At 40.4% G+C, this 27,929-nt stretch overlaps 1 protein-coding gene and 1 long non-coding RNA gene across 8 annotated transcripts in view; one reads left to right on the top strand and one right to left on the bottom strand.

The window, feature by feature from the left end:
* The window catches only part of LOC109145376, an 82,981-nt gene that overhangs the window by 28,221 nt on the left and 26,831 nt on the right, over positions 1-27,929 (top strand). For 3 of the 7 annotated variants that reach the window (XR_005604797.1, XR_002046725.3, XR_005604795.1), the window contains exons 1-2: positions 13,452-13,605; positions 14,145-14,304. The exons of 1 other annotated variant lie outside the window; for it this stretch is intronic. This is a non-coding gene — a long non-coding RNA (uncharacterized LOC109145376). Of the gene's footprint in view, positions 1-12,543; positions 13,115-13,451; positions 13,606-14,144; positions 14,305-27,929 lie in introns of those variants that run through there. 3 more of the 7 variants (XR_005604789.1, XR_005604793.1, XR_002046730.3) reach the window with 3 other exon arrangements.
* On the bottom strand, positions 752-13,370 carry MAL2 (mal, T cell differentiation protein 2). The gene is made up of 4 exons (XM_039572626.1): positions 13,171-13,370; positions 10,900-11,070; positions 6,728-6,886; positions 752-4,341 (listed from the first exon to the last, which is right to left on the bottom strand). The coding sequence occupies exons 1-4, from the start codon at positions 13,303-13,305 to the stop codon at positions 4,261-4,263; spliced, it is 546 nt and encodes a 181-aa protein (XP_039428560.1). The 5' UTR covers positions 13,306-13,370; the 3' UTR covers positions 752-4,260.

The following is a 27,929-nucleotide window of genomic DNA, read 5'->3' as shown; positions in this document are numbered from 1 at the left end:
TGGCAACCAAGTTGTCTTTCAGTGTCTCTGTGTCCAAGTTTTCCACCTGTGAAAAGGGAATAGCACTTACCTTCTTTACAGGAGCACCTTGAGGATAAATACAGTAATTTCTGAGCTGGTCAGGTTATAAGGGTGTTTAGATAAACACCATAACTGAGCAAAAGAAAGTGGGAGAAAAGAGAACAGTCATGCTGAATTCAGCCTCTTAAAAAAAAAATTAAATTTTCCATTGCTGTTTACTAATTTTAGTACGTAAGATTTGCTTTTTCTTCTGGTTTTTTTCTTTCTGGTTTTCTCTGTGTCTCAACAAAGACTACTGCGTCATGACCAATTGTACAAATACAACTAAGAAAGAAAGACAACATGCTCTCACTTTCAAGTTGTTCTTTTTGTAAGATTGACAAGAGCAATGTTCTATTTGCATCTCAGTCTGAGAACTGATGGTTCACTGTTATCTTTAGACAAAAACCTGGGAAGCCTTTCTGTACAACTTGGGCAGCCTGGAAGAGGAGCATGAAATGATCAGGACACTTTTGTTCAGAGACCAATTTCACAGTGTCTAGATAAAAATGGAACAAACAAATTTTAAGAGTTTTAAGCTCTCTTAACATTTTTTGAAATGCATATGGAGAAATCATGAATGTCAAAATCCTTTAAAGTTATAAAGCAAATGCAAAACTACAATTAGAGGAAGCGCAACGGGAGTCAGCATTATCAGCTGGTTTTGGAAGTGAAAGAGAAGACACAGATCTAGTGATTATCCAGTGGTTTTTCTTTTATTTTTATGAAGGGCACAGGTTTGTGTAGTCACTGGTTCTGCCTCTCTCTTTTAAGAGCTGTGGTTTACACCTCTGTTTTAAGGCAGCATTTTACAGCAGTACAACGTTACTCATGTCAGGGGTTATAAACCAATGTACACAGCCAGAGAAATCATGAGAGTCTGAACAGACTGATCCTGTGCAGATCAATAATCCTACAGGACCTGTGTAATTTTGGATTATTTCCAGACCTTCAGCAAGGCAGAAGCAGAGTCAGAACTTCTGGGAAGCATGTGCTGTGCATATTTTCTGCCAAAATTTTAACAAAATTTTAGCTTTCTAACATGTGCTCTTTCATTTCTCTTTAGAAAGAGAATAACTGCAATAACCATTTCTTATCTCTGCACCCTTTGAAGGAAAGTCTCCTTTGAGGCTCCTTCTTATTTACCAGCAGCTACCAAACAGTGCTATCCAAAACACCATGAAATATATTCTAAGAGTAGGGATACCTGCATGGTACCTTAGATACTGCTGCACTGCAGCTTCACATCAAATAGAGATGTTTGATGAAAACACTAGCATCTGTCATCCTGGTCCTTTCACCTTAAATTAATTGAGATAAATTATTTCCCTGGGTCCTCCCTATGCCTTCCATTCTTTGGAGAGGTCTAAGCTTGTGTCCTTCAAGGTCATAGGCTTGGAGGAATTTTCTTACAAGGAAGAAAGATTATTTAGAACCAGCTTGCACATTTTCCCTGGAGTATCTATCACAAGGATTACATATTATTACCATATCAGTATTTGCATATATACAGCATGCACATACCATTTCTAAGTCACACCTACCTTTTTGGCTCCCAGTATAATGTAATACAAAATTAACTACTGACTTCTTTCCTTGTTTTTTGAAAGAGCATAACTGCATGTTCTGGTTTGACTGTCCATAGATCTTCCTCAAAGTACAGCAAAACTCAGTCCATACTAACATAAAAATTCTATTCTTTCACTCCATTTTTGCTGTGAAAATTGTTCTTCATTACTGTAGTTTTTACCTTTATCTCTTCTCTGTCCTTTGTTTGTCTTTGATACTTAAGAGGGAAAGTTCAGACTTTCCTCACTCTGCAAACAGTTTCCATGCTATGCTAACCACACTCTGCTATCTGGACTTCCACTAGTAGATTAAGAACCTTGAATAGCACTCACCAATCATGAGTCTTACACCTCAGGTTTGAACTTGGGCGGTTAGATACAAATGCCAACTAAGCCTGGACAGCTCTTTAATTGACTCCATATGTGGGATTCATACATACAAAAGGCAAAACATTAAGATCTGCCCTCCATGATCACAGCTGGCTGCAGAGACTGCAGCTGTGGCATGCACAGTCTGTGGTGTGCAGGACACAGACAGGTTGCAGGATACAGGAGAAACCAAACCAGAGATCAGCATCTGTTTGAAATGTTGTAACTGACTTTACTCTTCTTACCAATATTCATGCAGTGTCACATGGCAAGCTAGCTGTGAAACTAGTAAAATATATGTGAAACTAGCCCCAATGCAACCGTGCCTTCTCATGAAATCTTAGCCTCAATTTTGTATGTCTAGCATCAGGCGAGTCAGAGTTGCAAGGTAGTTTTTTTGATAATTTCCAAAGACAAAATTAGTAACCAGACTACTGCCATAAATATATTAAGTAACTTTAATGCTGCTTAGCGTCTTTGTTATATACTTTCATCCATATACTCCAGTGTAAATGTATTTTATACAATACAAAGTATTTTTAAAAGTATATGGCTCTAGATAAAACGTTCACAAAAAGTTTCAATGCAATTAGAGAATTAGGGGGGACAAAAATCAGCCAGAGTACAAAAGCTTTGCAAGATTTGAAAAAACTTTCAGGAAACAGATATATGACAACATCCCATTGTAGTAATTCAGGACAACTGAGTGGTTCCATAGTCAGAAGGGTGCTGCTCACTGCTGTGTAACTCACAAGAATCTGCCCTGGGTCAGCAGGGCACTGCTGAGGGTGGGTGCCCCTCAGAGATCCTTGTACCTGACAAGTTTGATAAAGTAACCTCCATGGCAGACACCCTTGTTGGCTCAAGGAGAAGAGTGGCTTGGGAATGAAGGAAATCCTGTCTTCCCTTACACAACCACTGCTGGTCTCTGCAGAATAATCAGGTACACTGGCAAGATGTAGTGAACAAGTTGTTTTACAAATGACAGGGAGCTTTTATTGTCCCAGCTTATCTTTTTGGCACTATTCACAAAAGCAAAAATTATTTACTAGTAAAATAACAAAAAGCTTCACCATGTGCAAAATGACATGAGTGTCAGGGAGCTATCATTTAGTTTTGCTAAATCAATTTTCTATATATAATATCACATGTCATCATACACCAGGATATTCAAGAAAGACTCAATTAAACATCATTCATGCGAAAAGCAAACTCCATAGTGGGCGGACTGCTTTGCATTCCACTGATTTCAGTAAGAGGCTGCACAGGCATCTGTCCAAATAAAAACACCTTTACAACACTGCAGGTTTAGAATGCATCAAATAACACAGTACAAGAATTGAGGTCAGACATTATTCACTATTTGGTAACATTCCATTCAAATTATATTGACTCACATAATACCTAACAAATGCAGCACTTGAAGTAGCAAGAACAAAGCTGTAGTCCAACTAAGTTAAACAGTGCAAAAATTCCTGTTAAACAAAAACATACCATGTATATACACACACAACACAAATGCACTGTTTTGTTTTGTAGTATAAATAGATCTGATTAAGCTAAATTCCTAAAACTAACAAACTACTGATTGACAGTCCCAGTTTTCATCTAGTATGGAACACAGTAAGCTTTAAGCATCAGGTGACCCTACCTAGACATAGCTATAAGAGAGTATAAAAAGATTTCACTGGATGGTTTTTTAAAATACTTTCTCTGTACATCAAAGTTAATAACATATATATATATATATATATACTAAGTTGGAATTTCAAAGTCAGCTTGGGTTCTGATCATGCAAAGGGCAGCACACAGAACACCCATGACTCTACCAGAAGCCTCAAGGCTCTACCTGTGTGGAGTGCACTGTAATGCTGCAAAGCATTTAATCCCAAGATTAAACAAGGGGGGAGATTTTTAGCTGCCTGTGCAGTTAACATCTTGGCTTAGTTTCCATTTTCTTCCTCTTCTGGTGTAGCACTGGAATTCTGTTGTCTGTAATGACATACCTCTTTTAGTTTATTCCTAAACTCTCTAATACCCTACAATAAGTACACTTACAATGTGTACACAGTGAAAGTAAATATTAGAAATGGAAGAGATGGAAACCTGTTTTCTGTTGAGGAAATCCTGATTAGGGGTTACTTGCATTTAGAACAAATTTTAAAAAGGAAAAAAAGAAGTCTTTTTGGAATTAAATTACAGTAAAACAGACAAGTAGCACTTAATTTGATCTGAAGTGGAACACGTGGGTATTAACCTCTCTTCAACTGTTATTTAGCCTCCATCTCCTTAATGCCAGGGCTGTGCTGCAACCATAACAAACAGCTGTTGCAAAGGCAAAAATCTAGAGGAGGAGCAGAGAAAAAAAAAAAAGAAGAAAAAAGTGAATCACACATATTGTTCTACAATATTTTTCTATTCTAAATGAATATAGGAAGACAAGTGATTCAAAAGGTACTTCCCCCAACCAAAATGCTTAATAAGGTAAAGTTAGGTTTGGGATCCTCTGAAGTTTTCTCAGGAAGTTCTCTGTTATAACCCCATTTTACTAATACCTCATGTTACTACTTTTCACTTGCTTACTTCAGCAGACATTTAGAAATAGAATATGAAATAGAATTTCTGTGTAAGTTACAGTACAAAGTAAACAGGTGTATGTACACTGTGTATTTCAGTTCTCTTATCTAGACTGATCAAACATCAATCTCAGATGTTTCCAGCTGAGTGCCTTTACCGCAGCAAACATCAAAGAAGACATCCCTCTAAACAGCAGAACTCTTTTACTTGCAGGAATACAGAAACAACTCCACAGCTGGCCTCCTTGACCAGATATCCAGCCTTTAAAACAACTTCCCAAGGAATGCCAGGGAAGTTGCTCTTGCTCAAGAACTGAATTGGATGGATTTGAATCGTGCCACAATGAAAGCGAGTATGTAATGTACACTGGACAGAAGAAATGAGAAACTGAATTTCTGAAAAAACATATCTCAGATTGTCCAGTGCTAACAATGAATTCTGTCTCTCCTAATATACTAATTCAATCATCCTTTGCTTTACATACAAGTGTTAATTCGACAAATTAAAGTTTTGAATGCTACATAGAACCATCATCTGTAAAAAATGAACATACATGTATTTCTAATCATGGTATATAAAAGTCATTCTAAAAGACAGAATGTTAGCAACCTTTCTTCTTTTTGTCATGTAGCTCACAGGACTGTTGAAATGAAGTACTTAAAAGATTTAAAAAAAAAATTTCTGTATGTTTTGACTTCCTAAATATACACTTTTGCAAAAAAACCTGAAAAGACGCTAGAGACTACATTTATCTTATTCACTGTTTTCCAGCGTCTCTTAATTAAGATACTGAGGCAAGTTACAAAAGAGTCTTCTCCTCCCCCATCTTGACAGGGATTTGAGGGGCTTGAAGAACTGAATTCTCCCTTAAAAAAAATAGTATCTAAGCAGAGAATGGTTTCTTGGAGTGCCCAGTATTCTGTTGTCAGACAAAATGACTCAAGTGACCATATATTCAGTGGGATCTGAACACACTAAAGGTACACTTAAGGGTAGAATTTGAGATATTTGCTTTGGATAAAGAACCTCCTTTAGTTCAGGCACAGCTGGGACACCACCTCTGTCCTTGTGCCACATGGCCACCCAGGGAATTAGATGCGCTTGAGTGTGTTACTGGCAGGTGGGTGACGTGAGGAACTCTGGCCTTGGGACACTGACATGCCCACTTCACCTCTTCATGGACTGGCTTGCCAAAGCAAAAGGCTTCTCCTTTCTATTCTGCTCCTGCAGACAGAATGTGAACCTTACACCTTACAGACATCTGTTTTTATCTTAAGATGAACTGAAGGTGCTTACTGTGCAAAATTTATGGTGCACAGAGTTTTAAGGACAACAGATAACCACAGAGGGTTTAGAAGCTTAATAAATATACACAGTTCCCTGGTAGGCAAGTCTCTGGACGGAACAAAAAATTAAGAGCAGTGGTTTCAGTTCTTTAACTTAAGCCTACCTGCCACACCTCTACTCGGCCCTGAAGAGTCCAGCCAGGATGAAAACTAAAGCCTGGTATATTTTCTGATTCAGCTATGCACACCCACATCACCAAATACATTGATTCAGTGATGAAGCAACTACAGTGAGAAAAATGCATTCTGAGCTTAGGCTATCAAGGAAAGCACTCTAATAATTGCAATGAGACAGCAGGGTTCTGACAGACGACTTTTATGTCTGATGTAGTAAGTACGCATGTGGAGCTTCACAAAGACCTAGTCCAAATTTTTTTATCTCCATGGCACGTTCAGGACTATCTAAATGGTATAAAAAAGGCAACTAAAGTTCTGAGCACTGGTGTGAATTTCATACCTCATCCTCTGCTAAAGGCTCAGTTGTTATCTTTTTCTTCTAATAATCAAAACTGTTTTACAAAATACCTTGTCTAAAAATTTTAAGTGTAGTGATCATATATTTAAAATGCTACAGTGAAGAGTAGCAACTCTTTGCTATATTGAAGAGTAGCTATCACATCAGCATTAGCTTATACAATATTTTTGCATGTTGCTGTTAGGTACTATTTGCTGCTCTCAAAGGCAATTCTTTCTCTCACAGCTCCACTTTCTATTCCAGTGTGCTGTTAAATTCCCAAGTTGAATGGCGGGCTACAAGTGCTTGCTACAGACTTCTGTTCCCCTGATACAAATATATGAAACACATACCGAGGCTGCTATGCTTATGTTATATTCACGACCACTTAGAATACTCTCTTGTGTGGTGGAGTTGAATTTGCGGGGTAAGTGATGCAGAGATGTAGTTGCTGCTTGCAGAAGAAATGCTCCAAAATAAAAGACAAAAGTAGCCCCATGGAAAATAAAATCCTAAAAAGCAAACAACAGGATCAGTCTGGGCTCCAATACGTATCTAATTCTTCTCATCTCAGTACAAATGAAATCCAACACTGAAACATGAAACAAGAACTGATAACACTAACTTTAGATAAGCAGTGTTAAATCCATCTGAGAGCTTAACCTGGACATGTTTTCACAGCTTCTTGCAATTATAAGCAACTCACTAACATTATTAGTGATAAAGGGCAGCTCTCCCTCTCCCCAAACTTTATATTCTTTCAAATTAAGAGGCACATGCTCCTCTTTATGTACTCATGCTGACATTTTAGACCACCTTTAAAGTTACTGGAGTTTACAGAAGTCTCCCTTCAGACAGATAAAAAAGAAGACATATACATGCCAACTTTATCACAGTTCAAGCAGTACAATACAATCTTGCAGTCCCGTAAGTCCCTTCTCAGCTGTAAACAAAGCTTCAAATATCTTCCCTCCATGCTTAAATTTTGCTTTTCTAAATGCCCAGAAACACCTCAGCTTTGACACAGCTGAAATGTCCAACTTCCCAATACAATGAGATCCAAGAATTGAGGTATATCCACAACTCTCTCTGACTTGGCTCTACCCAACAGTCAGTAACTTGACAGTTCTTCATGACACTGTGGAATAAAATGTCCAAGGCTTGAGAGGACAGGTTTTAGGATTTACTTCAAATATGCTTCTCTCCTGGCCCTCTCTAGGCAATGCCCTCCTCTATGATGAATGCTAACTGAACAAAAGGTTTAAATTCCTAACTCTCATTTCTGCGTTCCATTACTGACACACATAAAAAAGGTCTGGGGCCTTTGCAGGTCCTATTTCAGAGTCCAGTGTTCCAGCAGAAAGATCTAAGGCATGTTCCAGTACAGTTTTAAAATGTCTAAAGTATTCTCCCAACATCTCCTTCTGTTATTCAGTCTGAAAAGCTGATATTTGCACTGCACTCAATTCTTGATCCATACTTTGTGCCTATACCTGTGAAGGTCTGCAAAAGCCACAGACACAGTTTAAAAAATATATACACAAGTATATGTACGCTTTTTGATGATATCTATGATATGCAGGCTAACTCCAGTACTAATGAATCCTTTATGAACTTTAACTTCACTTGAGTGCAAAGGACTACCAGTATGCCTGGAGTGAGAACCCAGGATACTTTATGTGTGTTCAGCAGACAGCACTTGCCCGCACTAGAAACCACTGTGTGACATCCTTATATACTGCCTGCCTGAGAGCAAAGTGAGAGTGTGCTGCATTTCTCTGGACAGGGAAATGCAGTTTCTTCATAGATGTGAGATTTCCTTTTAATGGAAAGAACTTTCTTTTCAAACTTATTACTTGTTCCATATTTGGTCACAGCTGAAGCTACTTAAATCACACCTCCCTAGTCAGTTTTGGTAAGTTATGATATAAGCTGCTACTGCAGTTCCCCATTCCACTTAGATCAGGACCGACTGCATACAGGAGAGATATTTTTCGGGAAACACTTTTTCATTTCCTTCAGTCTACTGCCAAGCCCTCTAACTTCCTTCTCCTGGCAGTAATTATAGTGAAGCTCTGTAGCATCAGTAAGGTTTCACATTTACGTGGCTATGGTTTCTGTGACCAAAAACCCCAAGATCTTATGAGGGACTATTTTTGGGTTTTACTAATTGTTATCATAGTGCCTAACTCTCCCTTGCCTCCACACTTGTATAATCATTGAAACCTCAACAAAAGTGTATGCAAAACATTATCAGAGCAGCATGATAAGTTAGTTCACATCTAGTTTTGCAAATGAGTGTGTTGTGAGTCAGGCTGTAAAGGGCAGTACAGTCAACCATCAGGTTTAATACACTGATGTACTGAGTGATGGAGCTCCATAAGGTCCATCTTTTCCACTGTGTACCATATCATTTTTTAAATATCTCTATTAGTATTAGCAGATACACTTACAAGTATACTAAAGGTATTACTAAATGCAGGACTGCATTTATAGTAACAAAAATAGTTTTAGTGTTTCCAGTAATTAATTATTTATTTGCAAGAGAAGGTAAAAAAACCCCTACTTGTGAAGTCCTGCTAAAGACTTTACTGCCAACAAGTTACAAAACATTTGGGTACCTGAAAATAGTGGTAAAGTGTCTTCTCTTATTTTTGTTGACAGCTGGAAGGGGCTGGGTTTCAGCTACCAAGTTAGAAATAAAAGGATTCCTTCTGCATTTTTTTAAGATGTTGACTGAGTTATGACAGCTTTTTAGATGAAATTACAGATGCAGTTTTTATACAAGTCATGTATCCATTTCCTGACACAGAAAATTTTCCAGCAATTTATTATATACAAGGGGACAAAATTAACAGTACAACAAATCACTGACAGTATCAAGTAGCCAACGTGTAACACACACACAATTGTTATAAGATGAAATTTGTATAGCATTTTCAATCTATAAAAGGCTTTGTCCTTATCCAACAACTCTTAAATAGATGCATGATTGTAAACTGGCAAACAGTTTCAATGAAACCCAGGACACTATTAATTTACTTTACTTATGCACATGCTCAAGGGCTTTGTTGCATCATAATTTGTGAGGATGTTGCAGCATAAATCCCTGTAAAGGCCTCTGTGATTGTAACTGATTATTAGCTTAATTACTGCCTGTATTGTGCTGGAAAGCTGATGCTGCATGTATGTTTATTCACTATCAAAGTGATAAAGTTTGTTTTTAATAGAATCCAGTCTGTTAGCACTGATGGGCTTTGAAATTATCAGAGCTCCAAACTCATGAAGTTTTATGATTTGCTTTAAGGAACTTTTAAGGGCCTGTCCATGAATTACCTGAACAGATAAATCTCTACAGATGTTTATACTGAAGCATGCAATTCCAGCTATGATCAAGGAAAGTGCCAATAGGAAAACTAAGCTGCACAGGAAGAAGGTGAAGGTGATCAGCAGTTACAGACAGACAGACTTCAGTAGTTTAGAAGTTGCAGTCCTTTTGGAGGAATTTTTTTTTAAATTATGAATTCTGATCAAAGTTTTGCCACCTCTTATTATTCACTTCCAGTAATATAAGAGAGTGTGATATCATCTCATGCTCAACTACTTGAGTGCTAAAAACTCAAAGTAAAAAACAATTCATGACAACAAAGGAGCATGTAAATTACCAGTCAATAACCTGAGGAATCAATGTGGTTGGCAAAAAGTAATACAAACAACTTCCTTTTTTTAACAGGAAGCTACAGCCGTTGAGAACTACTGGCACAAGCAATAACAATCAATTACAGCAAGATTCAGGCTTTGTCTTCAAAATGAAATGCTCAGCAAAGAATAATTAGATCTGTAGTCTCACCAAGCTTCCTCTAAGAAAGATGAAGATGTTACGTCTCCTACTAAGACGTTAAGCTATATCATACTGCAGGTTATTCTGTCTTTCACCACCTAAGGTCTAACAGCCATTCACCATTGCTGCCCTAGCTTTGAGCAATCGACCCAAAAGTCACCAGTAGATTTCTTAGGAACTGGAGGGCTGCTGAAGTCCAGTCTGTGCTATCTCAGACAACCACATCACACAGTATGATCATAAATGCATCCTTTCCTTTACAATATTAGATGTATCTTTCTACATCCCATTATGCACAAGGTGTTACTACCACTTCTCTAATAGCCAGAAAGTATTTTCTGATTTCCAGTTCACAGTAATTTCTGGCCATTTAAACCAATTTGTTGTCACGCCTTGTTTAACTAGTCCTCTTCCTGCTGCTCACGCATTTTATGTGCTCAGGACAAGTGTACTCCTTCAAACAGCTTCAAAAGCTCCTTCAGCCTCCATCATAAAACAGGTCCTGGATTTCCTCTGTCACCTCTGTAACCCTATTCTTTCTTTTTCCAGTTTTGAATTCCTCTGTTTGAAAAGCTTTGTGCTAAAACAGAAGGCCAGGTGTTAAGACTTGGGATCAACACTTCTCATTAAATCATTTTCAGTTTATAAAACAAAGGCAATCCTTAAATAAAGAAAAAATCTTACCGCCTGGTTCCAGTTGACAGCAATTCTATTTGCATAACCAAAGAGGAACACAGAGAGGAACACAATGGAGAGGAACCATGCAGTCACCGCCACAAACATTACCCATCCCTGCAGCAGTGGCAGCGGAACTCGGGTAGAGGCAACCAAAATCCAGACTATTGTTCCGAACAGCTGCAAGGAAAGGAATACAGAGAATAAACTGAGAGATAACTTTTACTCAGTCCTTTCTGCCTAAGAACTGATATCACATGTTACACATAATCAAATGACTCTTAGGAACCAAAAGGAGACACTTCAAAAGTACTCAGAGAGCCCAAGTCCTTCTCTCAGAAATGATAAGCACTAAGTGGCGAAAAGACAAAGCCACTCTGAAATTCCTAAAAGCTCTTAAAATAGTCTTGAAATACAAACCCAGGTGACTTGTGTGCTGCTGCTGAAAATTTTAGCCTTACTCTAATTTTGAGCAAAATACAGGAAATGTGAAAATATGGTTCACACACACATAAATCTTTTTCTATACACACAAGTTAGCACAAAAAGGATGTACTTCAGATTTGGATTCAATCTCCTACTGTTTAGTTTTGTAGTCCTAATCAGATGAGATACAGAAAGGAGACAAAACGACACCCATTTTTCAATGTATTTGTAATACCAAGCTGAAAGAGGACACAAACCAATAAAGTGAGAGAGAAAACTAGAATACAGAATAAGGTGAGTTGTAGACTATGCTGTAAAAACTAGAAAAATGTACAGCTTTCCAGAATCATCATAACTTGGAGAAGAATTCAGCAGTGCCAATTTTCATTTCAGCAGACTGTTCACAGCAAATGAGTGGTAGGGACACTGTGCTAGGGATGGCCTGATGGAGAATTTATGTACTCTAAGACTTCCCTGGTTTAATCAACTCTTGGCCTCAGGAACAGTACTATTTCTTCCTGCAAATCTTGCCTCTTAATAAAAAAGGATAAATGGGGTGAATCACAATTGTCATCTACGTATGTTTGTTTATTACAGAATGATTTAACTTCATAATCCAAGCTGCTGAATAGCGACGACTAAAATCAATTTCCAAAAAAGTTAGTTCTTTCCTGTTTAAATTCTACACATTTACAACCAGGAAGTCAGAGGTTACATTTTCAGATTCAGAGAACTTTCTTTTGTATCAAGGTTGGAGAAGAGATACCTTTCAAAAGATGCCTGCTATAAAATTAGTTGGCTCCTCTCTGGCGTTACACTGTAGCAGCACATATGTAAAGATGCATTGCTAGTCTCAGTTCAAAGCTCCCATGGGTTTATGTATTAGTGTTCAAGTTGTTCTCTAGGGTTCCTTTTTTAGAACCTGTGAAGAACCAAACTTTCTCTAGTTTCACAAGCTGCAGGTGCAAGTCTGTCACTTGGTGACCAGAGAGTGATGGGCAGTGAGGAAGCAAAAGGGATAGCAGAAAGTGTCTGTTAAACAAAAAACAGGGACACATGAAATGTTTTCAGTATTCTGAATGTGCAAACTTGCAGGGTTCCTTAAAAATAAATTTAGAACTGTACTGTAGAGACTGCTAATCTTAGCACCCATTGTTGTGCTACTTCCTTCACATTACACCTGTCTACTTCAGCTTGGCTGTCAGATGTACAATTGGTTGGCCAACCAAATTAACCTTTTGTCCCTACTGACTCTGGGCCTGATTTAGTGCCCAGACTTGTGTTTCGAGTTTCTTTCTCAAGTACAGTTTTACAGCTTGTGGGGTGGGATCCAGCTCACAGGCTGGGACCCAAGCAGTATTCTGCTCTGACCACTAAAAAAAAAAAAAGCCACCAAAATCAGACTAGTTCTACCAAACCTTTTTTGTTGTTGTTTCTTATCTCCCACTAATCAGTGGCACTGCAGAGCTTCATACCCAACCTCAGCTCAAAGGTCCTCAGCCCTGTGTACACCAGTGAGGTCGAACACACATGACATTGAACATACTCGTAGGAGTTTACAGAGGACGCGTAACACGCGCACAGTCGAAACCTGGTGTAACTCTCCGTGGTGCCTTTTTGGGTCGGGGGCAGAGCGTGGCTCAAAGCCCTCGACAACTCAAACAGCCCCGGGAAACCCATCCGCGGTCCCGGCCCGAGGGGAGCGAACCGGGGCGGCCGGAGGGCCGGTCCCGCTGCCGCTCCCGCAGAGCCCCGGCCCGGCCCGGCCCCCACACCTGCCCCGCTCACAAAATGGCAGGTGAGTAGCGCGGGCAGGCCCGCGGCCGCTCCCCACCCCGGCCCCCTCTCACTCACGATTTCCAGGAAGATGACGGCTCCCGAGAAGGTGCGCAGGATCTCCAGGCCAGAGGGCAGCGTGACCCGCGGAGGCGGGAAGTAGGGAGCGGGGTTGGGAGGCGGCGGCATGGACGAGGCTCCCCTGGGCAACATGTTGCTGCGGCGGCGGCTGCTGTGCCGAGCGCGGCCAGGTGGGCGAGGAGGCGGTGGCGAGGGCGGGCGCAGGTGCGGGCGGGGCGGCCCGCGCCTCCCCCGGCCCGGCCCGGCCCGGCCCCGCCCCGCAGCCGCCGCGCCTCGCCCGGGGCCGGGCGGGTGCCCCGCCGTGCCGGGCACCGGAGCTGGAGCTGGGCCGGGTCCGGCCCCTGCCTCTCGGCTTCCCCAGCAGCGCGGCGCTCCGCATTCATGAGTCCTGAATCAGGCCAGCCAGACTCGGGGCGTGATTTCCTAATGCCGGTTTGCAAAAGCTTGTTATTTCTGGTTACAGATATTTGGGGCTTCGAAATTGCGTGGTTGCACTTTTTGTTTTTTTAAAGGAGTCGACGAGGTTGTCCATTCAAAATATTGAAAACATTTCATTTGTGTCTTCTTTTTGTTCAGTCTAGCTCAAGTTTCAACCGTGCACAACTGCTTAAGAGTAATAGAAAATGTTTGTAAAAGTTCAGTGTAGAAAAAGGTACATGTTCACCAGACCACTTATAATCAATTTTTTTTTCTTATGCTTCTTTGTATAAGCATCATCTCCAGATGAAGGATATTTCTTATTTCTCTCTTATTTCTCCCATTGTGACTTAGGACAGGATATCCTGTCTCTGGGAAGACCAAGACCGAGTTTCACTCAGTGTTATCCCATGCAGTGTTTCTCGGTGTTTGTCCTCCACACATACAGCTGCGACTTTAGAGATTACATTTTAAGAATGTTTCATGCAAGTGTGTGTAGCTGCTCTGGAAGTTGAAGTAGCTTGGGCATTAAGACTATATTCCTTTATTTTTAGATGCATGATGTTTCTCAGATATGCTTTCGTGATTACAAGAAATGCCACAGCCTGAGACGCCTGTCTTCCCTACCCCAATCCAAGCCCTAGGTGGAGAGCAGCTGGCTCCATAAAACAGGACTCATCTGTGTTTCTGCCGTACTATTCTGTACATAAATAGGTTTGTGATGCTTTAAAAATGCAGTAATAACTGCTTGGCTTTGAAATCATGTCTTCTAAAGGAGGAAGAAGGAAGAGTTTGCATTCTTTGTTGTGCTCTGTCTTCATCCCTATGCCTCTTGTATCTGGATGCTTCTTGTACTCTTAAGGAGGTGATGTGGAGGAGATGAATCTCCTCTTAAGGAGGAGATGAATCCCCATTAGGCTGAAGAAGGCATTAAGTCCAGCCTCTCCTCTTTTCTGAGTGCTTTACCCCATCGGTTATCCAATGAGATAATACTTTTTTCCTCTAGACCTATTTTAAAAGTAAACCTTGTGTCCCATTCTTTTATCGTCAGGCAAAGACTCCAGTCTTTGTAGGCAGAAGTGCATGTCTACAGGACCCAGTTTGGGTGTGTTTTAGAAATGAATGGGGTTCAGACTTACGCCTAAGTGATTAGGTGTAGGGGGTTTATTCTTGGGGTTGCATTTTGGAGACCATATGTCCAATTAATTTCAGTCTGACCCTAAATCTATTGAGACTGCCCTGCAGAGGGAGAAGTCTGAGTGGACTGGGTACAAAACAGGGTTGATTAGTTTATGATTCAGAACAAGAAATGTGATTGCCCTTATCTTACACGAAGTATAAATAATACTTGGTCATAAACATTTCCAGTGTTATTATCCAGCTGCACAGTTAATCTGTATGAACTCCAGCAGTACTGGATTTTACTAATGATTGCATACCATGTGCAGACACTTTTTCTTGCTTGTACATACCATTTCTTTTTACTTGCACATTCCTTTATAACACTTAATTTCTTGAATTTTAGTAGGTTTTCACAAAAAGTCTAAATTTCACTTTCACAAATAGGTATAGATATAGTGAGTAGATTTTGGCAGTGCTTTTTCCTAAATCCTAATCATGTGCATGGAAGTGGCTGTTTAAATTATTTTTGCTGTGTTCAGGCAAGATGCACTACAGTTCCATGTGGAATTGCTTTTATACTGGTTCATGTACTGTTTGAATCTTTAAAGAACTGGATTCTTTAAGAGATTAGTGTCAGGATTGCATTTTTATGTTTCCACGCAAAAGCACATGTTTGTCTTAGACTGCTTTTTAATAGCATTTTTATGTAACTAATTGCATCTTGGCATGTTACAAGGTAAACTAATGATGCAGCTCCAAGTCCACCAGAGTCAACAAGTAGACAGAGGTATATTGATTCACTGTGTGTAGGAAGGTCTGTCTATACAACCACAAGGACTGAAAACTGCTCTTAAATGGCTATAAAAAGCTCTTTCCCCTTTGTGTTCTAATGCTTATGGCAGCCTAATGTAAAGGTGGCATTGTCACAGAACTACTAAACCACTTGGTGTCAATTTTAGATTATGAAAAATAATTGATGATTTAATTCCATATATATAGAAATTAAAATATCTTTTTTGGAATGCTGTAATTCTTCTCCCCCAGGTGACCAACCATTAAAAAAATGCAGTAAGTTATAAAAATCTATAGTCAGCTATAATAAAAGATAAATTAGTATTTTGAAAAAACATAGACATACATCCTATGGGGTATGAAAATTACTTACACAGCAGTCCTATGCAGCAAGATTCAGACTACCTTTTGTGATGTATGGCATGATACTTCTGGAAGAGCTGAATATTAGTAAGGATACCAGAATAATAGGTGAAAGTAATGTCAATATAGGAATTCATGGTCCTTAACACCTTATCTGAGTATGTTATCAGGAGCACTTCAGGAAGATGATAATCTCATGATGATGATGTAATCTCATGTCCTGTGTTACAGTGTGCACAAGAGCAGTCTGCCAAAATGGCCAAAGAAGTGGAAAATACAAAACAAATAAATGACAGTAACCCTATTCTCCTGTGGCTCTGTTTACGCACAGATTTCCCCAAGCCAGAGTGGAGCTAAGCAAGGTTTTCCTGACAGTATTAGGACTGCTTCTTTCTTCCAGTTACCTTCTTGTTCTGGAGGAAGTTGCCCTCAAAAGTCATCTGTATTTCTTTTAGATTTGCAAAGCTGCTCTTTCTTAAGAAGGAACACAGAGTCTCCTAATCCTATAGTTCATTACATATCAAAAATGGAAAGCCCGGAGCTGATCATGTAAAACTGGCTTTTTGTTTATGGATGAATTAATTTAACATGCTCCTGGAAATTGCATACAGGATTCTGATCTCATACTGGTACAAACTCTGGAGTCGTTCCCCTTCAGCCAGTGAAATTAAATAGGCATAAAACTGGTTTGCATAAGAGGAGTGATAAGGAAAGCCTTTAGCGTCATTTGTGTAGTGTATTTACTCAGTGGTAACAGAACTTCAGGGTTGTGGTTGGACCTATGCATATTATGAATTAGTGTTCAAATACCACTACATTGTTGAGATTTCTTGGGAGGCAGTGCAACAGTTTTAATTTTAACAGGTGGGGCCAGGCTTGTGAATGCATGCTGCCCCTTTTTGCATCATTACACTAAGGGAAAAACAACTGTTGAAATCTCTCATTTCATCCAGTTAAACTGAGCTTGGGATGTGTGCTGAGGAGAGGAGGTGAAGATAAATGTGCCACCTGTTTGGTCCACCAGTCCCAGGGATGGCTGGTTACCAAACCAGTCCCTGGAGTAACCTAAAGCAGTCTCAGAGCTGCTCTCAGCAGTGATTTCTGGCTGGCTCATAAGGCTGTAGTGGTACTCTGGATATCGCTTCTTCCTGCAGAAGTGTCTTCTGTGCCCAGAGCTGTACTTTGGCTACTTTAGCTCTCAGGGAGCTTTACTTTAAAGCAGGGAATCCTTAGCTGACTGGTTAGGGGTGTTTGAGGGTCTCTTCACACAGGTACCACACAGCTGGGAGGCTGGCACGGAGCCAGGTACCCTCCTTGGTGGTAAGCTGTGTTCCCAAGGTCAGAGTGAGGTTCCTGACCTGTTCTCCTAACATTGTTTCATGTTCCTACGGTTCCCAGCACTTCATTTGTTTGACTTGGTGGCACTGCTGTTCTCTAGCAGTATAGTGTAATGTGCCAAGGGCCAGTTTTCCTTTAATTTACTTTGAGAAATTTCTTTTACATCTGTGAGGGTGCAGCAAAGGTAAAAATGCAGAATCTCATCATAGTATAGAGGAGGATTCTGACCTGAGATGGTGCAGGAGGCAAGGTAGGTAGAGAGGGACATGGCAGAGCAGAGCAAAATTACCTAGAGGGAAAATGTCTCAAGAAGTCAATGTTCTGCTCTTGGCAGAGGTGAGCCAGCAGGAAAAATGGTTTGCATGGACTGTCCTCAGAATAGAATGTGAAAGTCTCAGAGGTACAAACTGGGAGAGTATCATTGCTGTAGCTGAGGGATGAGTAAATAGCACTGGTTGTTTATGACAGAATTGCCCAGGGAAACAAATAGACAGACTGCACAGCAGCAATACTTTTTTTTCCCTGTCCCACTCCAGCTTCATGGTATAAAAGAGGACCAGTTCAGCCAGTTGCAGAGGAACTCAGGGAGGATGTGCTAAGTGCTGCCATTGCAGCACTGTGGCATTGATACTGCTGGTAGCATGGGCCTCTTCTCACTCTGTCATCACTCAAGACTTGAGGCAGTAATCTTTACTCATAACATGGTGGCCTCTGATCTTATCTCTCGTTGGGCAGCAGTAGGTACCTGTCATTTTCATGAACTGTCAATGTTTTCAGGAAGTCACCTTTTTCCTCAGTTGGAGTTTGTTTGCCTTTTGGAGACTGTTTTATTGAGCAAAATCCTGGCTAAAAATCCAGTAGAAGGCAAAGGATAATTAAGGAAAAGACAATGGTGTCTTTATTTTGTGATGAATGAATTCAGGAAGGAGAAGCATGGAGACATGAAAATATGATTGTATAAAAAAGCAGTGTAGTGGTTTGAAATAGCAGAAAAATGCTGCTGCAAAAGGAGTGAGTCTATAGATTTCAAAGCACTCTGAGTTTATTTGTTTGTAATAAAAAGGATTTATCAGTGTTACAATGCATACACATAATTAGGACTTATCTGATGACTGTTAGTAGGATGGTAAAGAGCTCTTTGTATGTAAGTATGGGCATCGTTAAGGGAATCATAAGTAACTTCTATATTTTTAGTTTCAGTTTGATTAAAACAGCAGGGTCTTATTCTACTGACATCTGTTGTTATTTACAGTAACTGCTGGAGTTATAAGGCTGAGAGGGAGCTCTTCAGCTACTGAATCACTGAATTTGGTAATCCTTTTACTGAATCCTTTTAATGCATCATTTCAAAACTGTGTCCAAGACTCCAGCCTCCAACCATCCAGTGCCTCTGGTGTTCACAAAATTAAGTAATTTCAGTACTACCAGAACAGTTTAAAAATAAACACAAAACTTATGAGTCAGATACACCGCCATGTTTTATCTTCTCTATGGACTGTACATTTCATGGACATTTTTTCTCTTTTAAATGATAGATGGAAAGCCATTATTGGGATTTTTCTTTTAGATAAGAAATGTTGATGCAGCTTCTAGAAACCTTCAGGTGGTCTGAGCCATGCTTCTGCACCTTTAGACAATCTATTGCTGTTCCCATATTAATTAAAGGGAAAAATGAAATGATCACAGTTACTTGTTTGTACTAAAAGAATACGGCTTTCATTATAAAATTCAAATTGTTCATAAAGAGCTGTTTTAATGTTCTTATGTATAGGTGATTTTGGGGGTATTGGTACTTGGAGTGTAATTTTCTTGAATGAAGTTTACAGCATTTTACATCCTGGAGAACTCCAAGGGTCTCAACTGAGATGGATGATTCATGATATATCAGCATTTGTCTCTTTTTTTTTTTTTTTTTTTACTTAGAATAAGCACAAATACATGTTCTCTAACCTTGAACTTTAGATTATGAGTTTGCCTGTCCTCTGCAATGATAAACTCCCATAGGACAGTCAGGTATTTTCAGGAAGTGGATGCCCCTTACAGAACATGAACCTTCCTTCTAGTGCTTGATTTTCTCATGTCAAATATCAGATTGAGAAAGTCTGCCTGCTCAGATCCTCTGAAAACCAATGCTGATACTGATGGCAAGTTCCAAACAGTAACTCTCTGAGTCATCAAGTGCTGAAGCTACATCAGAAATTAACATAAGACATGAGAACAATATCTTTATTTCAGGAAATTACTGTAAATTTATTTCTGCAGGCTTATCCCAACTACTTAGTTCCTACTGAACCTTGCCTCAGATTCTTTCACAACGTTTTGGTAAGTTTAAGCATTTGATCAAGTACATTTTGATTCACAGGAAAACAAACAGGTTTGGGGTTTTTTTTTTCCTTTTCTTTCTTTCATAAATCCTAAACCAGTTAAACTGCATTCCTGTTGGCCTGACGTCCTTCGTGAAGAAATAAGTGTTACACACAGTATGTATGCAATTTCTGGATAGAAAACAATCTGTGGTTCTGCTGGCAGGTTTAGCTTACGAATCACCAAGGAAGGTGAGGTGGTTTGTGCTATCCTCATGTTGAGACTAACTCTGCTAGGACATTGTTCTGACTATGAAAAATAAGTTAAAGACCAACTATCCCCCTTTCCCTCCATGATTTTTAATGTGGCAACCACAGAATTTACTCACACAGATAATGAATATTTTACTTCATTCACCGTTGCTGATGATTTCTTGTATTCATTAGTGTCTGGCTTTGCACTTTGTTCCCTGATGTCTTTCAGGATGCACGTTTGTGCACATGCTTCTCTTATGTAGGGAATGTTTTCATCCACTACAGTAAATAACTCCTGACAGTGGACTTGCACATTGTTCTCAAAAGTGCTGGATGAGGGAAGAGAAAGGGATGGTGAACTGGCTACCAGGAAAGTTTTGTAATTTATTTACAAGGCAGTAATTGAAAAAATAAAATCAAACAAACTTTAAACAGCAGACTACCTCCACCTTTAAACAAAATTATTTTTCTACCCTGGAATTTGATTTGGAATGGGACCTTATGTTCACGTATCCTTCAGAATGTTTACAGTCTGTAGCAGTGCATTTCAAATACTTGAATGGCCTTGCTTTTTTCTGCCTACCAGTAGTTTTGTGGAGCTATTTAAGTAGCTTAAATTTTAATCCACAGGTATTTGGAAGAAGGATGAATCAGTGGTCAAAAAACAGCTCATTAATTTTACATAATAGCAAAAGAATAAATAGGTCAGTATTCTGTGTATTACTTTACTAATAGGATAATATAATTGCTGTGTAGTTAATGTTTATGGGGTACTTTGAAGATGTAATTTGTTGTACGTAATTTGTTGTATAGGACTAATGTGTTCATGCATTTCTACATCTAGCTATACTCAAAAATAAATACTTAACCTCACATGAAGTCCTTTTGGGTTTCTGGTGCACAGTGAAAGAAACCAGGCTGGGATTCAGCTGATCAAGTGCCCGTGTGTATCTCCAGTTATCTGGCTAGACTGTTCACTACAAACAGCAAAGAGAAAGCCTCATTTGATGAACAATTTGTTTTGTACTAAAGTAGGTATCTGGATATAGATCATAGGAATCACTTGTGTCTGCTTTGTCCTTGGTTTTGCAGAAAATATATTTCTGCTTCTTCAGATCCTGAGAAAGTTCTCTCCTGCAAACACGGACTTGCAGAAAGCTCTGGTATTCCTGATCTATTGAATTGGAATTTCTTGTTGGACCTACTGATAACATTTTAGATTTTCTCTGACAAATTCAAAGGCTTTTCAAGACCTAGAATTTAGCTCGCAGTGGGAAATAAATTCATCACCTCACATGGTAAGCATCTGCCAACTCTGTATTCACATTTTTCTGCACTGTTTTACTTAATCTTCTACTGACTGACTGGTCATCATTGTTACTCCTTCCACCCTCCCCACAGTAGAGTGTTCCATGCACTCAGGGAATGTTGTGGGAAACTGACATAAAGACTTGTGTTGTATGAAGTTGGGAAAATTAGCATCTCTTGGTAGACAATTTACTGCTGAGAGGTTAACAAGATAGCAAAACTTGCGGAATCTAGTAAGAGAAAAAAAAAGAACAGGGGATTCATCACTGAAATCTGCTTTCAAAAATATATTACTTATACTTTTTAGGACTCTTTAGGATTGAACTATGTCCACATCAATAAAACCAAAGTAATGACTGACATTTGGCTACTTTTAAAAAGTTACATTTGTTTTGTAAAACACATAACTAAAGACAAATGGGACAAAAAAGAAGATATATAATGAAATTGCATCATTTGAAGTCGTGGCTCTGCAGATGCATCTATGATGTACTACCTCACACCAATGAGAAACTGCAGTTCCTTGACTCCCCCAGCATCTGCAGGTCTGCACTTGACCTCCATGGGGTTTAAGCACAGATACAGCACTGAGGATGCTGAGGTACAGCACTAAGGGCCTTGGGGATTCTGAACTCAAAATGCACATGTTCACACACACATCCCAGATATAGACAGCTCTGTGTGGTCAGCTTCTGTGCTTCAGTAGGCTGCTGCTGCTCTCTGCAAAACTGAGTGATATGAGTTCCTGGTCCCACCCACCTAAAAATCAATTGAAACTTTTCCCTATGTTGAAAGATCTGCATGGAGCAACCTTTCCAGGCCAGGAGTGGGTGTGGCCTGGAGCTTTAGTTGGGTGCACTGCACACAGCAGGTAGGCAGAAATTCTGTAACGATTTGCTGTTCTCCCTTGCCACACAAGCATAAAAGAAACGCAGATTAAGCTACTGCTTTGATCTTGCTCATTCTTTTTTCCCTGTGTTGAGTAGTTTACGTATGACTTTAACAAAAAAGAGGGAGGAAGAAAAGAAATAGCAAGTCATGGCTTCTGTACCATGCAAACCTATTAAATCAAGACAATCTAGAGCAATGCTTTCCAAATAACCATGTTAATCCCTCTCTCTGTGACACATTTACTATTTTTGTCATCACACATGGTGTCAAAGTGTATTTCAATAACCATTTCAGCCAGCTGAACTACAATTGCAATGTACTATTTAAGAGTGTATGTAAAGCTACATAGACATGCCTATATATTCTTGTGGCTGTGGTCAAGAATGCGGCAATTGCTCTAGGTGCTAAATTGTTTTTTTAAAAAGTTATTAAAATCAGTGATAGAAGTAGAAAGAAAAAAATGGATCAGATGAATGCCCATGTGAGATTGTTTGAAATGCTTGAGGAAAATATATTCCTAATGGCATATGTTGATTCTGTGATCATTTTTATTAGTTTCTAAAACATTATATTTACCATAGATATCTGTGCCTTATATGTATTGTGAGCCTGGGGAATACAGGAGGATAATGCTTGATAATGTCACTGACTGACATTCTTCCGAATATAGAAGATCATAAATTCCTGGTTGTCCAAGAGCAGGAAGCATGCTGAAGTATTCTTGTTATCGTAGGCAGCATTCTTGTTTTCACTGTACATCTACAAGTAGATTTGTCAGGAGGTTGGTGTGGCTGGACAGGGAGCTTTGTGGAGCTCCAATTTGAAAAGGTAGTATAGAGGAGATGGAAGCAGGGACAGGCTAAAAAAGAATAATTTAGAAGCATTAACTTAATGCTTTGTAGGAGTAGCCTTGGGAGATCCAAAGCCTAAATGTACTTGAAACTTGCATGGGAAGCACAAGAAGAAGAGCTTCCAATGCTTTGTTAGTATAAAAAGGCTGAGCAAGGAATATATGAACTATTGCTGAATGGAGGAGGTGATGTAGTGACAGCAGACACTGATAAAATGGAAGCATTCTAAGGTTTATTTGCCATCTCTACCACCAAACTCTCCCATGCATCTGTGCTTAGGGAAAGGGTTCAAAGAGAACTACCAGCAGTAGATGTGTGTTTAGATGGGGATTACATGAGAAAGTTTCACCAGAAAACACCATGGGAGCAGGCAGATCACATCCAAGGTGCCAAAAAGAAAGATTAGATGTCTCTGCAGGGCCACTCCATCACATCAGAAGGGTTATGGAGACCATGTAACTAGACCATGTTCCTAGTAACTGGAAATAGGTAAATGTTGCACTGTTTCTTCAGAAAGCCCAAAGACAATCTGGGGAACTATAAACTGATCAGCATTGCTTTGCTCCCTGGGGAAAAAGGAGTGGGTCCTCTTGGAACGCATTTCTGGGCATATGAAGGAGAAGAAGGTGATCAGAAACAATCAGGATGGATCTACCAAATGTAAATCTTGTCTGACTGCCTGATTGTATTTATGATTCTATGACTGGATTTGTGGATGAGGGGAGGGAAGTGGGTATCATTTACCTCAAATTAGGCAAGGCTTTTGATACTGTCTCCAACAACATTCTTGTATCCCAACTGGGATGGATATTATGGTCTGTATGGCTAAAAATTCATTGATTTGGCTCAGAGGAGAATGGTTAAATGAGTTGTTCTCTACCCAGACAACATTCTCCTGTTTACCTAGTAGAGTGCCACAGGGATTTGGAGACTGGAACAGTCCTGTTTAACATCTTTACCGGGTACTTCAAGAAGGTGATAAAATCCACTTTCCTCAGGTTTGCAGATGACACCAAATTGTAGGGAACAGTGAATATGCTGTGGGCAGTGCTACCATACAGAAGAACCTAGGCAGGCTGGGGGAATGGGCCAAGAGGAACCTTATGAAATTCAGCTAGGACAAATGCAAAGCTCCTGTCACTTGGGAATGCTGAGCCCTTGCATCACTGGCTCTGCCGCAAGGTCTCTGGAGAGTCCTGGCAGACAGCACATGGCCTGTGCACCAGGAGTGTGCCCTGGCAGCAGAGAAGGTAATGGCATCCTGGCTGTGCTGGACAGAGCACAGCCAGGAGCTTGTGGGAAGAGATTATCCTCCTGCTCAGCACCTGTTAGACCACATCTAGGCACTGTGTCCTTTTGAGCCCCTCCAGGAAAGGCAATGAAAAATTGGAGCCAAGTTTAGCTGAGACCCCCTAGAATGGTTGGAGTCAGAGCCACGTGAGGAGGAGCTAAAGGAACTGGATTTATTCAGACTGGTGAAGAGGTGGCTTCAGGTGAACATGATAGCAGCTTGCCAGGACCTATGAGGGTGTCTTCAAGAAGACAAAGCCAGGCTCTTCACAGCGGTAGGTTAAGTGGTGGGAGGACAAGAAACAGCAGGCATAAATTGAAACAAGAAACATTCAGCCTGGGAATAATGGAAAGAAAAACGTGTAAAAGTTATGCTGGGATTGGGTAAAATGGTTTAGGTGTCACGCATTAACAGACCATAAATCGTGAATAGTCAGACACCATTTCCTGTGTTCCTGGCTCCATCCACTTAATGTATAAACCTAAGATACTTTACCCACCACAGTCAATTTCCATTGGCTAGCAGTGAAACCTTTGATGTAGCCCAAATTCTTAATTATAGCAAGCATATTTTTTCTGCAAAACATGGCTATAATATTTCAGTTAGTTAAGGCTCAAGCCTGTGTCCACAAGGCATGGGGCAGATACCTACCTGCCAGGTTTCCTCTGTGGTATAGGCTTTTTTATTTGGCCTGGCCTACGAGTTGAGCTTCTTGGCACAATTTATTAACTGGGACTAGTGCTGCAGGAATGAGCTGCACAAGCACCTGCTCACACTTACACCTGGTTGGCTTGAACATTGGACATCTGCTGTGCTCCTCTGCTGTCCCTCTTCTCTAGTTAGCAAAGGAACTGCCATCCCAAGTCTGCTTGTTTCAGCTGGCATAGCTCTGCCCAATGTTCCAATAGTGCGTAAAAGGGTTGGTTTTGTTTATTTTTTTCTATATAAGAAAGGATGAAGCTGGTGTGGTAGGAGAGGATGAAGATGGAAGAACTGGGCAGTCCCAGCCTTTCCATTGTAGAAATCCAGCACAAGTTCCTCACTCACTTCCTCACTCAGCCATACAGCGAGAAGCTGTGATAGTCATTCCTTCCTGTACACAGAGCATGGTCCAGTATTACTCATAACTCATAGTCACCAAAAAAAACCCTAAAGTTTCAATTTAGACATGTATTTCCTGATTTTGAATGTGTTGGAGAGCAGCTGGTCTAATCTAAGGCAGAGCTTTTTCCTGCAGCAAAGTATTGCTCCACTTTCACCTTCTCCCAGCTCTGAGTTTCCTCCTAAAGAACAGGAAAATGGCTTGTCCATGATGGTTGTAGCATTAAGGACACCTCTAAATTTTGTCAGCCAATGGTCTCAGTATGGCCAGAGGGTTTCAGAATATGGGCATTCAGTCCGGTAAGCATGTTTTGGTGGCTTTTTGGGTCAGAAGTAAAGATGAAGTGTGGAGAAGTGATTGTGCCTACCCACAGGGATATTACTATGCCACTTCTTCATGACTGGTAGGAGCTGACCTGCTGTGAATGAGGCCAGCAGCCTTGGGCTTGAACTTCTAAAAGGCATTATTTTTCCTCAATGTAGTAGGTTGAAGCTTATTTGATGGATGAGGCCGCACGTACGCTACACTGACTGGCTCAGCTTGTGCCTACCCTCCGCTCTTGCTAACTTATTTTTGAAACTTATTTTTGAATTTGTCATTAATTCTTTATCATTACCCATTAATGCTTCTAAAACAAAAGTGTTTAGCTTAATGAGTTTATTACAATAGATCCTAAAAAGTGTAATTCTGCCTAATTTTGAGGAATATCAGTTCCCAGAGAGGGAACAATTCAGGTTGAGTTATGTCATGCAAAGTGAACCTGTTTGCCCAAATATTCTCATAGCATAGAAGGGGAGCAGTGAAAAGAAATGTGGTCCCACCCCTTTATTCACAGGTCTGAATAGTTTCCTGGAGGGTGTGTAGCAACACAGTTTACTGCTGGTAGCAGCAGGAGGTTTTCTGGAGGAAAAAGTGTCAGAGAAACCAGATTACAAGAGTGGTTCTGAGTCACAGTCTCCTGGGATGCTCCTGTGTTGGTCAATGCTCAGAGGTGAACTTGGAGTCAAACTAACAACCAGGTAAACGGTTTGGAGAATTTTCCTGTTTAGGGTGAGGTTGAGGATGTGTCAGTGTTTGGTTGCCTTTGCAGTGCTGTACTCAGCAGTAGAAGGGAGACTTGGAGCTGACCCTCTGCATTGTGAGCTGATGACACGTCCAGCTATTTGTAAATCCAGAGGAAGACTTTGTGTACCTGGTGCTGAGGGAGTGTTGCTGTCTGGTGCCAGTGTCTAGCATTCTCCTTAGCTTCCAGATATCATTCCTTAATTTTTATTATCAAGTGGGAAAGAAAACCTACAGACTTACATTGCAATGGCCCTGGAGTTTCTCTTGACATCTCCTGCTGTGAGGAAACCATGACTAAGAACTTGCTGTGTCTGAAGAAAAAAGCTCTGTCAGTATTCTTAGAGATATGAAAATGTTATTCTTTGTGGGCATTTTGACATGGAGATCTGAGTAGCCAGGCAGTGACAGCAGAGCCTTCATATTAAATACTCATCATTTTTAGTGAGTCCCTCTGAACTGCATGACTAAGTTGTTCAACCACACCTGAATCTGGGTTCTTGGAGGATAAAACCTGTTCTGTAGCTTCTTCCTGTGTTACAAAGGCACAGGTGATTTTAGCATTAGACATTGAACATTACTGGCTTCTGAGTTAGGGAGTTAATATGTTCTTAGAATCACTTGTTAAACTAGCAATGCACATGGTATAGCTGATATTACACGTGCCTGTTTACAGGAATATAGGAATGGTGTTGCTTCCTTTACACTGTTCTCTTTGTGCTAGACTTCTGTATGTTTATCACAGATTTTGGGGACTTCAGACACTAGAACTGCTCCATCTGTTTGCAGGTTGCCTACAAGCTGTGCAGGCTTGCATGCCTCTGTACCATTAATTCCTCACACTTCAGACCACCCTGATGGATAATGGAGTTGAAAACAGAGATAAGCAACACCTCTTCTGCATAGAATCCTAAAATCATAGAATGGTTTGGGTTGGAAGAAACCTTAAAAATCATCTACTTCAAACCCCCATGCTGTGAGCTGGGCCTCTTCCCACTAGACCAGGTTGCTCAGCACTCCATCCAACCTGGCCTTGAACACTTCCAGGGATGGGGCATCCATAGCTTCTCGAGGTAACCTGTTCCAGTGCCTCACCAACCTCAAAATACAGAATTTCTTCCTGATATCTAACCTAGACCTATTCTCTTTCCATTTAAACTCATTCCCCCTTGTCCTGTCACTACATGTCTTTGCAAAAAGTCTCTCTCCATTCTCGTTGTAGACTCCTTTTAGGTGCCAGAAGGCCACAACTAGGTCACCCCAAAGTCTTTTTTTTCCAGGCTGAATAAAACCAAATCTCTCAGCCTTTCCTCACAGGAGAGGTATTCCATCCCTCTGATCATCTTGGTGGCCTCCTCTGAACTCACTCAAATAGGTCATGGCCTTTCTCTTCTGAGGACCCCAGAGCTGGATGCAGCACTGCAGGTGGGGTCTCACCAGAGCAGAGGGGCAGAATCACAGGGTTTTGGATGCAGCCTGGGACACATTTGGCTTTCTGGCCTGTGAGTGCACACTGCCAGCTCATGTCCAGCCTCCCATCCACCAGCACCCCCAAGTCCTTTGTGGAGATACTTACAGCTTTTTACCGGCTAGGCTCGTAGTTCAATGCCTTAGAAAGCCTCGGGCAGCCTAGAGAGGTAGCATGGGCAATCCAGCATTTC

The sequence above is a fragment of the Corvus cornix genome, chromosome 2, assembly GCF_000738735.6.
Source record: "Corvus cornix cornix isolate S_Up_H32 chromosome 2, ASM73873v5, whole genome shotgun sequence".
Lineage (NCBI taxonomy): Eukaryota > Metazoa > Chordata > Aves > Passeriformes > Corvidae > Corvus > Corvus cornix.
Note: the sequence above shows the minus strand (reverse complement) of the source record. Positions and strands in the feature narration are given on the sequence as shown.